The sequence below is a fragment of the Dipodomys ordii genome, unplaced genomic scaffold (genome assembly GCF_000151885.1).
Source record: "Dipodomys ordii isolate 6190 unplaced genomic scaffold, Dord_2.0 Scaffold68, whole genome shotgun sequence".
Lineage (NCBI taxonomy): Eukaryota > Metazoa > Chordata > Mammalia > Rodentia > Heteromyidae > Dipodomys > Dipodomys ordii.
This window is the reverse complement of record NW_012267284.1, coordinates 2,987,987-3,002,950: the sequence shown is the minus strand read 5'-3', so window position 1 is coordinate 3,002,950 and position 14,964 is coordinate 2,987,987. Positions and strand designations below refer to the sequence as shown.

Here is a 14,964-nt window from a genome sequence, read left to right as displayed (position 1 = left end):
GCGTTGTCCTCGCTGTGTTCCTCTGTTTCCCTCTGTGTTGCCGCTGTGTCCCGCTGTGTCCCCTGCTGGGTCCAGCTGTGTACCCCGCTGTGTCCCACTGTGTCCCCTTCTGTGTTCCCCGCTGTGTCCCGCTCTGTCCTCCGCTGTGTCCCGCTGCAACCAATGCTGTGTCCCGCTCTGTCCCCCCGCTGTGTCCCGCTGCAACCAATGCTGTGTCCCGCTGTGTCCCGCTGGGTCCCCGCTGGGTCCCCGCTGGGTCCCGCTGGGTCCCGCTGTGTCCAGCTGTGTCCTCGCTGTGTCCCACGCTGTGTTCCGCTGTGTCCTCACTGTGTCCCCAGATGTGTCCTTTTGTGTCTCCCACCTCCTGCAGAGGAGCGCTGGTCTCCAGAGCCAGAGTATAGGTTGCCTGCATGGTAGGGGAGCCAGGAGCACGGGAAGGGGGCCACAAACCACCAGAGGATGCAGCTCCTTAGAGGAGCAGGGCAACAGTGTGGGCCGGGCACAAGGGGCCACTGCTGAGAAGGGAGTCCCCAATAGGTAAGGGTTTCTTTTAACTGGTACTATGCTTGTAAATAGGAGGCCCGGAGTTCAAGCTCTAGTATAACACAAAAAACAAAAAGCACCCCCCAAGAAGCTTAGCCATGTGTAGCTAGCTCAGTGGTCAAGAATGTGCTGAGCATATGAGAGGGTTTGGGTTCCATCCCAGCACCAAAAGGAAAAATCATGTATGATACCTTCTAATCCATTATTCGTGCGGTGAGTTCTGATGGTGTTTCTGGAGGCCCTCAGCTGGGCTGACAGCCCCATGGAGATGGCGGAAAGCACTGCTTTGTGGAAGGGTCTCTGCTATCTCTGCTATGGAGGTGGCCACCTGCTCTCTGCAGCCTGTCCTGTTGTGTGATGGCCAGCCATTGCTCCTCCAGTGACAACTAAGATACCCTCTATGCCCTTCCCACTGCAGAGAGGAGATTCAAACGCTGACCAGGAAGTGTCAAGAGCTAGAAGAAACTAAGAGAGAAGAGACACATGTTCCACTGGACGTGGCTCCCATGGACGTGGCTTCCATGGGTGAGGTTCCTATTGACCTGTCTCCCGTGGACCTGTCTCCCGTGGACCTGTCTCCCGTGGACCTGTCTCCTGTGGACCTGTCTCCCATGGATGAAGCTTCCATAGTCCTGACTCCTGAGGATGTCACTTCAGTGGATGCAGCTCCTGTGGACTTGGCTCCCGTGGACCTGGTCACTGAGGTAGTGTCTGTTGTTTTGTCTCTGCTCAGCTGGGGTTGCTCCTAGCCAGTGTCCCATGCTCCCTGTTCTCCTGACCATCATGTGACCTTCATGATGGATTTCTGAAACTGAGCAGTACATGTAGAGGCCAAGGTTATAGTCTTGGGTCAGCTGATGGCCAGAGAATTGCCCTCTCAGGCTGCCCGGCTCTGTAACAGGCACAGGAAGGGAGGCCCTTGTACCCAACCTGGAGGAGTGGGTCTCACACCTGCCTGCTGGTCCTGGAGCTGGATGGAGTGTGGGAGTTGTACATGACAACCATCTAGGTAGCAAGTATCAGCTGACATCTGCATATGCAAAAATCAAGACCAGATGTTAAGCTCATCACATGGTTCATATGGTATGTGATAAGTCCTGTAGGCTAGGTGTGGATGTCCCTACCTGTAATCCTGGCCTCTGGAGGCTGAGGCAGGAGGAGCTCAAATTCAAGGTCAGCCTGGACTACAACAGTGAGACCTTGTCTCATAAAAACAAAAGCCGGATATGTGGAGCTATATGTTAGAGTACTTGCCTAGCATGCATGAGTCCCTGGTTTCAACCCCCAGCACCACCCAAAACCAAAGAAAGAAAAGCACAGCGTGGTCTAGGAGGAACCGCCCCCTCCCCTTGTACTGTCATCCAGAAGCTTCAGGTCTTTGCAGCAGGTGGTCTGATGGTTAGGAAATAATCCTTGGGCTCCAGGTGGATGGCTGAGGTCCAGGGACCTGCTCCTTATTGAACAAGGTAGATAGGGTTTGGCTTGGTTTCGTTTGGTGTGGTTTGGTTTGGTTTCCATCTGGACTGATTTCTTCCAGTGCTGGTTCCTAGTTTGCCTGGGGCCTTAAAAGCAGGTTGACATTCTCAGTTACAAGCCAGACAAATCACAGTGCTGCAGGTGACAGGGAGGCACAGGGAGAGGTTTCAAGAGCCCCACCTGTGCCCTTTCTCCCATGTTGCAGTGTCTGGTCTTGGCACCCCCTGCTGGCAGGGCAAGGCTGCCGATGGGGGTCTCCTGCCTGTCTTTTCTGAAAAGCATTCTCAGATGTTGCTGCTGGTTTTTCCAGTGCTTTGGGGAATGACCTAAAGGACCTTGAATCACATTCCCAGCCCCGCTTCCACCTTCGATGTTCCCTGCACATGTGTTTGCCCCCAGGGTCACAGCCCCAGGACAGGCAAGTGTGGGGGAGATCCCTACTTCCCTCTGCCGTTCATTCTGTGTGGCAGGTGGGGTGGAATGTCCCCTCTGGGGTCTGATCACTTTGGGCACTGGGGAAAGCCACAGCTAGGTGCTCGAAGGATCTGGGTGGTGACAGGGCTTAGTGACCTGTCACTGTTGTACATTTGGAAACTGGCCACCCAAGGTCCTGTCCCTCATCCTCCACCTGCAGCTGGTGGGAAGCGTGGCCTGGAAGGGGACTGTTCGCATACCACTCCCACCATGACTGTTCACAAGGAGACAGCCGCAGGTTTTCCTGCCTGCTTTTATGACTGACAAAAAAAAAAAAATGAAGACACAAGGGATGGTTCCTTTCCTGTCTGCTAACTGGACAAGGAACCCACCAAGGGAGGTGTCCTTCCACATAGACTGTGTGACCCTGTCCTGTGTGCTGACCTCCTTAGCCCATTACATGCACTCGAGTGTGTGTACACGTGTACATACAAAATAAAAACTCAATATGGGATCCTCCTGCCTCAGCCTCTCAAGGGTTAGGATTACAGACATGTACCACCACACCCAACCCCTTTATATTTTTTAAATTTATACTTAGAAATATGTCTAGAAGGGCTAGGAAAATGGCTTAGTGATAGGTTTGATTTCTCAGTACCACATAAACAGAAAAAGCCAGAAGTGGCGCTGTGGCTTAAGTGGTAGAACGCTAGTCTTGAGCAGAAGAAGCTCAGGGACAGCATCCAGGCCCTGAATTCAAGCCCCAGGACTGGCAAAACAAAACAACCTATTTCCAAGCTGGGCACCAGGACTCAACACCTATAATCCTAGCTACTCAAGAGGCTGAGTTCTGAGGATTGCAGTTCAAAGCCAGCCATGTAGTGAAGTCCATGAGATTCTTGTCTATAATACTACTCAGAAAAAGCTGGAAGTGACACTGTGGCTCAAGTGGTAAAATGCCAGCCTTGAGCAAAGAAGGTCAGGGACAGCACCCAGGCCCTGAGTTCAAGCATCAGGACTGGCGTGCGCATGCACACGCGTGTGCACACACAGACACACACACACACAATTCCATCTTCAAAAGGGGGAGTGGGCTTAGCTGGGAGTATTGGAGGTGGTTAGCGCTCCGTATCACGTGTGAATGATGAGTTGTGGGTTGAGACATTTCTTAACAGTTGCCTCATGGGATTCATATGCATACCAACACAATTTTTTTTCAATAGTGGGGATTGAACCAAGAACCTCACACTTGCTAGGCAGGCACTCTAGCACTGGAGTCATGCCCCCAGCCCCTCTTGCTTATTTTTCAGATAGGGTCTCACATTTTTGTCCTGCCCAGCTTGGGATGAGATCCCCCTGCCTATGGCTTCAAGCAGCTGAGATTATAGTTATGCTCCACCATGCCTAGCCTGTTGGTCGTGGTGGAGTATCGCTAAGTATTGCCCAAATGGCCTCAAACCATGATCCTCCCAGCCCCTGCCTTCTTAGTACCTGGCATTGCAGGTATAATCCATCATACCCAGCTCATTTATTGAGATGGGATCTTGCAGACTTTTTGTCCCAGCTGTCCTCAAATAGCCATCTTCTCAGTTTGTCCCCCTCCCCCCAGTAGCTGGGACTATAGCTATGCTGTTGCAAGATGGTTTGTGGCTGTTCTGTGGACAGACTTCCTACTGGGACCACATCCTCCTCAGTGCCTCCTCCTGGAGTTGTGTGTTTAGATCTAGAGGTGTAATAAAGATGCAGCACATGTATTCCTAGTCTCATCTGATGAGTGGAGCAAGGTGGCCTGCCAGGCAATATCCTGCCTGAAGGCTGATAGGCATCTGTGTGCAGCAGCCCATACCCCCTCCATTTCCTGCAGGACCCCGAGTTGCTCCTCTCGCCCTCACCTTGCAGCGAGCACTCGCACCCTGACTTAGAGCTGGATTCTTGCAGCGAGGAGGGGCAGGAGGGCTGCCCTGAGTCCCTGGGCCCTGACCCCATTCCCAGCCCCTGCTCTGACAGGAGAGAGGTCGCTGCCAGGACCCTGCAGGCCTGGTGGAAGGCCCACCAGCAGCAGGTGAGTGCCCCTGGCTCCAGCAGTTCCCCCACAGCAGCCTGGCCCACAGCTCAGGTAGCCCTAACCAGACGCCATCTTTGCCTTCCATACTGGAAACAAGGCCTGCAGGGGAAGGAGTTGTGGTGATGTTGCCTCCAGCGGGCCCCAGTGGTTCAGTAATTATTCATTCTTCTAAAATGCATTGTAGTCACGGTTCCTTGTCACATCTGCATGGCCACATGCCCTTCTGCAGCCCTGGTGGCTTGCACGGCCTTGTTTTACAGCTCCTCCCTCCTGCTTCCCACCACTGCCCCCCTCTCACCCCTGGGCAACTTGGTTTTGGGTGAACTGGGTGAAGGAACTCATCTTACCCTTGCTAACTTTTTTTTTTAATCTGTTTCAGAGAAGAAAAGTTATTCTGGATGAGGTAAGCAGAATTATTTTTACCAATTTCAGATGATGTGTTTTTTCTTTGAAGAGAAATCACTGAGAGATACTGACAGACCTAGTCCTGATATTTGTGAAATCAAACCCTGACATTATGTTTAAAATATATAAGTAGTAGAAACATCAAATAGCCAAAGTGCCAAACAAACAGAAGCAGAAGTAGGACAAGCAGGGCCCAAAGCCACCCCAGGCAAAAGCACAAGAATCTTTTCTCTAAAACAAGCTAAAAAGCAAAGAGGACTGAGGGCATGGTTCCACAATAGAGTGCCTGCCTGTCGAGCCGAGGCTCTGAGTTCAAACCCCAGTTCTGCCAAAAAAAAAAGAAAAAAAAATCAGTTATTTATTCTCTCAGCACACCTCACCCCTCATCAGCCCAGCCAAGGGCCACAGGGTCCCCAACGCCTGTCAAAGCCCGGAGAACTCAGGTGGCCTGGAGAGGGAATCGGCCTCGTGGGCAGCAAGTCCACGTTGACTGGGTCTGAGGGGACCATTGCAGCAGACTGGGACATGAAAGGAGGGGACAGGAGCCAGTGTGGTTCTGAGCTGCCCCTAGACTGGAAGCTTTATCTCCTTCACATGGACAAGGCCTCTCTCGACACCATGTGTCAGCATCTGGCCACAGCCAAGACTACCATCTCCATCCCTGAGAGGAAGGCCAGCCTCGGGGCTCCACACTGCTGCTCCACCCACTACCCCTTCAGGTTCTGGGCTCTAAAGAACAGCCAGGGCCTGAAGCTGTTGACTAGGGCGCAACATCTCCTGCTCCAGACTCGGTGCCCATCCAGCTAGTGGCTCATTCCCTCAGTGCTGGGGGCTTGTGAGGAGGAGCAGCAGGGGCCCTTCCAGATGGGTGGGTGCGGCGGCTGCACCTCAGGCTGCAGGAAGAACAGCCAGAGTTGAGGCCAAGAGGCAACCATCAGCGCCCATACTCAGCCTCAGCCCCTCAGGGTCAACCCGGCCCCCTGCAGAAGTGTGTCACCCTCGGCCCCTCTCCAGCACCCTGGGGTCCCCTCCTTGTACTTGCAGGCTGGTGGCCATGTCAGATACCAGCACACATAGCCCCACCACACCTGCTGCATCCCCTTCCTTGTCCTTCTCAGGCACTCCTGCCCGGCACCTTCCTTGGTGAGTCCCATGCTGCCCTCTCTGTTTCCACCCCCAACAAACATGGCTGAAGAAAAGTACACGCCACATGATACAGAGTAGCTTCTTCCACTTCCATGGCCTCCAGCTCCATGCCGTTGCCATGATCTCTCCAGTCTGAGCCGCACACATACTGCTCATCACTGACTTCAGTGAGGCAGGCGCCGCTGGGAGACCAGCTACAGCCAGCTGTCACTTCTCTCAGGATGCCCACAATTAAAAATAACAATACCCAGCCAGGTGCGGTGGGGCAGGCCTGTAGTCCCAGCACTTGGGAGGCCTAGGAAGGAGGATCGGGAGTGGCAGGCCAGTGAGATGTGTCTCCAAACAAAAGAACACACAGCCTGGTCAGTAGTAAGCCCTGGCAGTGTGAAAGATGCAGCTGGGGCTCTGCCCATCCTCGGGAAGCCAGACCTGGGTAAGTGCTGGGAGCAGCATGGCAAGAAACTTTGAACTTGACCTCTGCTGGCAGCAGTTGTACCTATGAGGAGGTGGAGGCAAAGCCTGGTAAAGGGATAAGTGTGTCTGTCCACACGGTGGGAGTGACCCAGCCACGAGAGGAGCCTTGGAAACACCTGAATGACAGCCGCCACTCGTGTGCCATCTCCATGGACCGGGAATGCGGTTCTGTGTAGGGTGATGTGGGGGCAGCATTCTAGCCCAGACCCCCTGCGCTGTACCCGCTAAGAAAGTTACAGTGGAGAGCCTAATGCACTTGTTAGCATGTTGAAAATACCTTTGGGCTGGAGGAGTGGCTCAAGCAGTGGAACTCAAGTCTCTGAGTTCAATCTCCAGTTCTTCCAAACAAACAAAAAAACTTCCCTGGCACTTGAGAGACCAGAGGATTGAGAGGATTTGAGGCCAGCCTGAGCTACAAAGTGAGACTTTGCTTTGGGAAAACATGTAAATTTTAAACTATAGAGAACCTCTATCCCCTAAGAACTGAGATTAGTGGGGTGAGCCACTGTTCTGGGCTGCTGGTTTCTTGGGAGAAGGCAAATGTCTTTGTGATGGCTGTAACAGAAGTAGCTGAACCTCTGGACCACATGCATGCTTTTCCTCTCCTGTGTCACTATGGCAGTGGATGCAGGCGTTTGGCAGCAGTTGCCCAAAGCACAGAGCAGCAACCTGGGGCCTTGGGGGCTTATTTTTCAAAAAAGCTACCAAGGCTAGGATGAGGGGACAAATAACCCCTCAGGATTGCCCATCGCCTGCAGCCTGTGCCCCTGGGGCCTGAGGCGAGAGCCCAGGGGGCCTGGGCTGGACAGCGGGTGGAGGAGTGAGAAAGCCCTCGGGTACAGTGCAGATACCACCGTCCAAGCAGGTATGTGAGCACCTGTACTGGGGCCTCCTGTGACCACCACTCCCCCAGTACCTCCTCCACAGGAGGTTAGACACTCCCCCCCCCCACACACACACATTTCTACATCAGCTCATCTCCCTCAGTCTCTTCCTGCCCGTCTTGCAGGGAATTTACACAAGGCTTGTCCTCTCCCACCAGGCGACCGTAGCGCTGCAGGTGGCTTTCAGGGGACACCTTGCGCGGGCCAGGCTGCTCTCCAGACACACACACGATTCCATATCGCCCCCCGTGCCAGACGTGCAGGACCAGGTAACCATCGGGGCTGGATGCAGCCAGTGGCCCTGGGCAAACCCAGCAGAGGCACTTCTGGGTGGGTTGATGAGCTTAACCTTGGAGGCCTGCATGCTCTGAGGGCTGAAGAGGCACATCTACCTCACAAGAAAAACCTGCCAAAAATAAAGAATCATGTTCCCCACGTCATCCCATCATAACTCATGAAGATGAGATGTATATTGTAAAATCTCCCAGCCAGGCAGGGAGGTTCATGCCTATAATCCCAGCACTGGGAGGCTGAGACTGGGAGCCCGGGCTGCATAGCAAGACCCTGTCTCAAATCCTCCAGAGTTCCCTAGAGTCTGGAGGTTGCTGAGTCAAGCAAGCAGTGAAGGGTCACCTGGAGAGGCGCCACCCCTGGGGCCAGCAAGGGTGCCACAGGGCCTCTCTCCTGTTGTCGTTGCATGCAGCACCCTCCGGAGCCCCGAGTCCCGAGCCCCACCCCTCAGACTGAGGCTAGCCCAGGCCAAGAGGAGGCTATCACCATCATCCAGTCCGCCCTCCGGGGGCACCTGGCCAGGGACAGGTACAGGTGAGTGCTCCGGTGGGTAAGGACTGGGGCGGGGCCATCTATGCAGGCCACTGCCTTGGCAGATCAGTGAGCGCTGCCCAAGTCAGCCAAGGCCTTGTCTCTTCCAGTGCCACCAGCAAAGGGACAGCCACTACCGTGTCTCCAAGGAAAGCTGACCAGGCCACACTCTCAGAGGCTACCTCCCTGCCCTCCTTCCAGGTTTCTCCTGGTAATGCACCATTTCCACTCTGGGGGTAGGGGGCTGCTAGCCCTCCAAGGTTCAAACCCAAAGCATGGTTCCCTTCCAGACGCCTGGGGCTGCCCCATGCTCAGCCACTCCTCAAGCCCAGCAGCACCTTCTGGTGCTGGAGCTGCGTGGAGCTCCTAGAGCTGCACACAGGCCCAGGCCCTGATGGGGATCTCGCTCAGCTGCCAGCAAAGCCCTGTTCCTTCTCTGGCTGGCAGAACAAATGAATCCTGGAGCTCATTGAAGCCCTGGGCCGGCCCTGAGGCATGTGCCTCACCTCACCCCACTTCTCTGGCAACTCTGTACCCCAGCACAGTGGGAGCAGATTAGATGGCCTCAGCGTCACTTCCCCGCCTCCAATTCTGTGGTCCTGAGACTTGGGGCATCATTAGACAGAGACATGTCCTGCAGTAGCAGTAAAGGAGAGGCAAGGGCAGAGAAGACCTGCACCATGAATGGTGACCAGGGGGGAAGTGACATGTGCAGAACGAGGCCCCATTTGTGTGTCCCCCAGATAAGGAGCAGAGCGAAATGAGCAGTGAGGAGACCACAGAGGATGAACCCCAGCCCAGGTCCGGGGAGACGCCAGGCCCACAGCTGCTCTCTGGTAAGGAGTTTGCACTATCTCCAGCGTTTACCCTGTTCTCTCTGTTAATAATTTTTATTGAGATTAAATGATTACATAAATTTCACAGTATTGTAGGACAGTGATACTTAAAGTTATAAACACATTTTAACCTTCACAAGGCAAAATGTCATTATCTTGGTCTGTAAAGTTCGTGAATTCTACAAACTTTGACAGTACAACTATTTCTTCCACATTGAGTTACCCTGTTCTCTGAGGGCAAAAGGTCCCACAGTGAGGATAAAGCTGTGACCTACCCCATCCTTCGTGCCCGCAGCCTGGCCAGGCCTCTCTGTGCCTCGGGCATTCCCTGATCCTACCTGTAGGAGCCCATCCTGGAGACCTTCCCAGGCCAGACACCATGTTTAGTTGTGATTGTTGGTTTGTCCCATACCAGGGCTTGAACTCAGGGCCTAGCACTTTCTAGAGGCTTCTTTTGCTCAAGGCTGGTGCTCGACCTCCGGAGCCATACCTCCAGTCCAGATTTTTTGCTGGTTACTTGGAGATGCAGTCTCACAGACTTTTCTACTCTGGCTAGCTTCAAACCTCAGTCCTCTGACTGGGATGTAGCTCAGTGGCAGAGTGCTTGCCTAACAAGTGCAACGTCCTGGGTTCGATCCCTAGTGCTAAAAAGACAAAAACAATACAGTTTAAAAAAAAAAAACAACAGAAAAAAAAAAAACTTAAAACTGGGCACCAGTGGCTCACGCTTGTAATCCTAGCTACTCAGGAAGCTGAGATCTGAGGATTGTGGTTCAAAGCCAGCCCAGGCAGGAAAGTCTGTGAAACTCTTTATCACCAATAAACCACCAGAAAACTGGAAGTGGTGTTGTGGCTCATGTGGTAGAACACTACTAGCCTTGAGCTAAAGAGCTGAGGGACAGTGCCCAGGCCTGAAGTTCAAGCCTCAACAACAACAACAAAAAGCCAAAACAAAAACAAAAAACCCTCAATCCTCCAGGGCTCAGTTTCCTGAATAGCATTACAAGTGTGAGCCACTGGTACTAGCCTGGACATCATGTTTGAAATAGCATTTTATCCTCCTTTCCCCCACCCCCAAGCCATTGCTTTTCTAACTTTGTCAGAACTAGTAAACACTGAACTTTGGTACTATCTTCAAATCCCCATCTGCAAAGCTCAGGAAACGAAACCCAGCAGACATCAGAGCCCTCAGTACCCAGAAGGCTGTTCTCCAAAGTCCTGGTTTATTCTGATCTCACCAGACCCGCTGTCTGGTGACCTTTAGAGTATTTGGACAGGACTGAAGTGTCTGTGTATGTTGCCCTTTCATGACCTTAAAATGGTAGATTCAGCCACCCAACCGCAGGTACCAGCTCAGACATGGCAGACGTCCAGGTCAGACACGGAAGTCACAAGCCTATTTGCAGAGTGTAAACCACGCCCTTCTCTGGGCCCCCTCTGGTGGTGAGGTTTGGAGACAGTGCAGTGGTGTAGCCCAGTCTGGCCTCAAATGCACCATCCTTCTGCCTAAACTGTCCAAGGCAGTGGTCACCATGCCTGGAGAGCTAATTATGTGGTTTTGGTTTTTGGTTTTTGTTTTTTTGGTCGTGGGGCTTGAACTCTGGACCTGAGTGCTGTCATTCAGTTCTTCAGCTCAAGACTAGTACTCTACCATTTGTGCCACAGTGTAACTTCCAGTTTTCTGGTGGTTTACTGGAGATAAGAATCTCAGGGCTGGGAAGGTGGCTCAGTGGTAGAGTGCTTGCCTTGCATGCATGAGGCCCTGGGTTTGATTCCTCAGTACCACATAAGCAAAAAGAAAAAAGCTGGAAGTGGCACTATGGCTCAAGTGGTAGAGTGCTAGCCTTGAGCTGAAGAGCTGAGGGACAGCGCCCAGGCCCAGAGTTCAGGCCCCACAACCGGACCCAAAAAAAAAAAGAATCTCAAGGACTTTCCTGCCTGGGCTGGCTTTGAACCGTGATCCTCAGATCTCAGCCTCCTGAGTAGCTAGGATTACAGGCGTGAGCCACCAGCACCCAGACAATTATGGTTTTTTGAGGGGGTCAGTACTTGGGCCTTATACTTGCTCAGTTGTCATTCTATTTGAGCTATGCCTCCAACCATGCTTTTTTTGATCAGTTGTGAGGCTTGAACTCAGGGCCTGGGTGCTGTACTTGAGCATTTTCATTCAAGGTTATTACTCTACCTTTTTGAGCCACAGTTCCACTTCTGGTTTTCTGTCTTATTGGAGATAAGAGACTTACAGAATTTCCTGCCCAGGTTGGCCTCAAACTGCAATCCTCAGATCTTAGTCTCCAGAGTAGCTAGGAGTAACAGGTGTGAGCCACCAATATCCAGCTCAGCCCTGCTTTCTGAGGTTATTCTGCAGATGGATTCTAGTGAACTTTTCTACTCAGGCTGTCTTCAAACCACAATACTACAGGTCTCAGCCTCCTGAGTAGTTAGAATCACAGACATGAGCCACTGCTACCTCTAATAATGCCTGGTGCCAGGCATTAGCACTGGATTGGTTATGGTTTTTGTTTTGTTTCTTTTATGCTAGTGCTGGGGCTTGAACTCAGAGCCTGAATGCTGTCCCTTAGCTTTTTCACTTAGGGCTGGCATTCTACCACTTGAACCATGCTTCTACTGCCAGCTTTTTTTTTTTGTATGCCAGTCTTAGGGCTTAAACTTAGGGCCTGGGTGCTACCCCTGAGCTGTTTTGCTCAAGGACAGCACTAAATGACTTGAGTCACAGATCCACTTATGGATTTTTGGTGGTTTATTGGAGATAAGTCATGGATTTTCCTGCCCTGGCTTTGAAATGTGACCCTCATATCTCAGCCTCCTGAGCAGCTAGGATTGCAGGCTTGAGGCAATAATATCCAGCAACTTTTTTACCCCCTCTAGAAGAAGAAAGTAAGTATTCTTAGCACTTGAACTCTGGATCTGGGTCCTGTCCCTGAGCTCTTCAGTTAAGACTATCACTCTACCACTGGAGCCACAGGGCCACTTCTGGTTTTCTGGTGGTTAACTGGAGATGAGTCTCACAGACTTTCCTGCCCAGGCAGGCTTTGAACTATTATCCTCAGATCTCAGCCTCCTGAGTAGCTAGGATTACAGACTGAGTCACCAGTGCCCAGCTCCATTTCTGGCTTTTGCTTGTTATTTTTGAGAGTTAGCATTTTCTGGCCTGGTGCAGGCCAGCAGCAAGGAGAGCAAATGGTCCATCCCTCCATTGAGGACATTTTTTTCTGTCCAGGCTGGCCTCAAATCTTGATCCTAACAATCCCAGCCTCCCAAGTAGCTCAGATGATAGGTGTGAGCCAGGGAAGGCTGGCAAGAGTGAGGCTCTTGGCTGTGGAACTCCTGCCCTTCCTTCTCCCTTCCTTTCTCCATTGCCATCGAGGGTGGCATTCCTGTTGCCTGTCCCCATCCTAGAAAGGAGCTGGTGTGGAGAAGTGGCATCCAGGGACGAACCCTCAGCTGTCCCTGGCTGGTAGCCTCAAGGCCACGCCTCCAGCACGCGGCCCTTGCCTCTTGTCATCCACATCCCTCTGCAAGTGTTCTGATCTCAGGGAATGGCCCAGCTCCTCAGAGCTCGGGGAGAGCAGCGGGGCCTTGTGGGGATGTAAGCAGGCCTCCAGACCCTGCCTTCAACTGCTGCCTCAGGTGGGGCTGCACTCTTGCCTTGGGGGCCGGGGGAACTGGGGATGGCCCCTTGACTGCTTGCTAACCCCTCCCACTCTGGTTCATTTCAGCCGAGCCCTTTCCTCCAGACCCACAGCCCACCTCACCCCTGCCTGTGGACGACAGCACCTCTGACTCTGATGATGACATCATCATCGCGCCCTCTCTGCCCATGAAGAATAACTCCTCCCCCTTCTAGGCCCCAGCTCCTGTCTCCAGGCCAAGGGCTGCCAGGACAGGCCAGGGGCAAAGGACAAGGCGTGCTCTGGGGAAGCTGGCACTGGAGAGACAGAACAGCCTGCGTCCCACCCGCAGCCGCACCTCAGCGCGCTCCTGCCATTCTATTCTCCCTTTGAGGGTCCCTGCCAGTACTGCCTTTCTGTGGAGAAGGCCCGGTGGCCACCTCCCACCTCACTCCACTCTGGCTGCAGTTCAGAACTTTGTCCCAGAATCCGGAGCCGCAGGGCGTCCTGCAAAGACCAGTCAGGCAGCACTTTTCTACCTGCCCTTGACCTGTGTGACCCGGGAGGAGCATCATTATCCCAGCCAATGCTGTAATAGCATCACTAGCCAGGACCTCTGACCTCTCCCAGCAGACAAATGCTTTTAGGGGAGTGAGTGGAACTCCCCACCCCTCCCCCACCCCTGCCTCTCTACTCATCACTCCTGCCGCAGCAAGCCCACTTCACAGGCTAGGCAAAGCCACACACACACACACACACACACACACATGTCCCCAGATGAGCTCCTTGCCACCCCCTCCCTGTGGGCACTGCCCTTTGTAGGCAGGATTGTGGGTGGGACCTGCCATGGTGGGCGAACACTACAAGAATACAGAGCATCACTGTGACTGCGAGATCAGCAGTGGGGGGGAGGGGGTCACCCTACAGGAAGGCAGGGCCAAGAGGTGGCCGTTGCCTAGGGACAGCTCCTGTATCCTAGGCTAATGCCACACCACCTGGACCTTCAGAAGCCAGCAGCTCCTATGAGGAGCCCAGAGCTTCAGTCCTGACATCAGCCAGGGAGAAAAGGGGAGGACTCAGATATGCTCAAGGCTGAGCAGCCGCACATATAGCCCAGGCCCTGTGGCCCAGTCCCCACAGAGCTCTCCAGAGGCTCCACAGAGGCTGACAAGCCTCTCGGGACAACTTAGGGCACACTGGACTCCTCTGGCCCCTTGGATGGGTGCCCCTGGCTATTTGGGAATGGGAGCCTCAGGGAGGGAGGCCAGGAAGGGGGAGGTCCAACTGCCCAGCTGTGCCCTGGGATGGGCCCAGGCACAGCTGAAAGGCGCGCCCATGCCACCCTTAAAAGCACTAGAGGGTGACATGGTGGCGCTGCAGTGTCTAGCGCTGCTGGAGGGGCCTCGGCTCTGTCACAGCCACTCTGCCCTAAGCTATGGGTGACAAAGCCAGGGGAAGTTTAACCTCAGGACACCCTTGCTCAGGCAGATTCGCACTCTTCCGCTTCCGGAGAGGGGGCTCAGGGCAGGGCTTAGGCCTTAGGCAAGTCTGCACGTCTCTAGGTCCTGCAGCCTGACTAGGTGTCTGGCCCAGGGTAGAGGGAGGAAGAGGTCAGGTTTGGCCCTGGACCTATGACCTGACCTGTCGGTACCTGATCCAGTGCAGAAGGAGAAGGTCAGGCATGGCCCAAGGCTTGAGTTTTCCCCAGAACTGTAAATATGTACATGTCCCTGGCTGTCTCTGGCCCAGTGCTGTTACCTATGCAAACATTCCATCCTGAAGCTACCTCAATAAATGACCGTACCTCAAGCCTGTACTTCAGTTGATGACCAGTGCTGGGGGTCATCCATGCCCGGTTACTGGGAGTATCTCCAGGGCCTGGGGGGCAGGCCACTACTGCTGGCTTCAGTGGGAGCAGGCCAGGGAACCAGGAGTTTAAATTGTGGGGGTGCAGTTCACAGCATGGGGACCTGTGGGTGGGGGAAGGCCTGGGGTGGAGCCTCTAGAGGCGGCAAGACTGACAGCCTTGAGGGAGCTCAGGAGCAGAGTCCAGGAGACGCCTGGACCTCAGAGTAAGGGCCAAAGTAGGTCCAAGTGTGTACACCTCTGGTGGGAGCTAATGTGCCCTTGAACTTAAAAGAGCTGGAGCAAAACTGCCTGCTACAAGCTGGGTAGGCAGTCTATTTTAGAACAACCTTCCAGAGGCAGTCACCAGTGGCTCACACCTGTAATTCTAAGTACTCAGATTTTTTTTTTTTTGTCGTGGG

The 14,964-nt window shown here is 53.5% G+C and overlaps 1 protein-coding gene across 1 annotated transcript in view; it reads left to right on the top strand.

Annotated features, from left to right (window-relative positions):
* Iqce (IQ motif containing E) overlaps nucleotides 1-14,572 on the top strand; it is a 39,379-nt gene extending 24,807 nt beyond the window's left edge. The window contains exons 15-22 of the mRNA XM_013023365.1: nucleotides 962-1,247; nucleotides 4,298-4,495; nucleotides 4,878-4,901; nucleotides 7,566-7,676; nucleotides 8,111-8,232; nucleotides 8,340-8,440; nucleotides 8,973-9,065; nucleotides 12,806-14,572. Of these exons, the coding sequence (XP_012878819.1) occupies nucleotides 962-1,247; nucleotides 4,298-4,495; nucleotides 4,878-4,901; nucleotides 7,566-7,676; nucleotides 8,111-8,232; nucleotides 8,340-8,440; nucleotides 8,973-9,065; nucleotides 12,806-12,933 (1,063 nt within the window). The 3' untranslated portion in view covers nucleotides 12,934-14,572. The remainder of the gene's footprint in view (nucleotides 1-961; nucleotides 1,248-4,297; nucleotides 4,496-4,877; nucleotides 4,902-7,565; nucleotides 7,677-8,110; nucleotides 8,233-8,339; nucleotides 8,441-8,972; nucleotides 9,066-12,805) is intronic.
* Nucleotides 14,573-14,964: the final 392 nt, after the last annotated feature.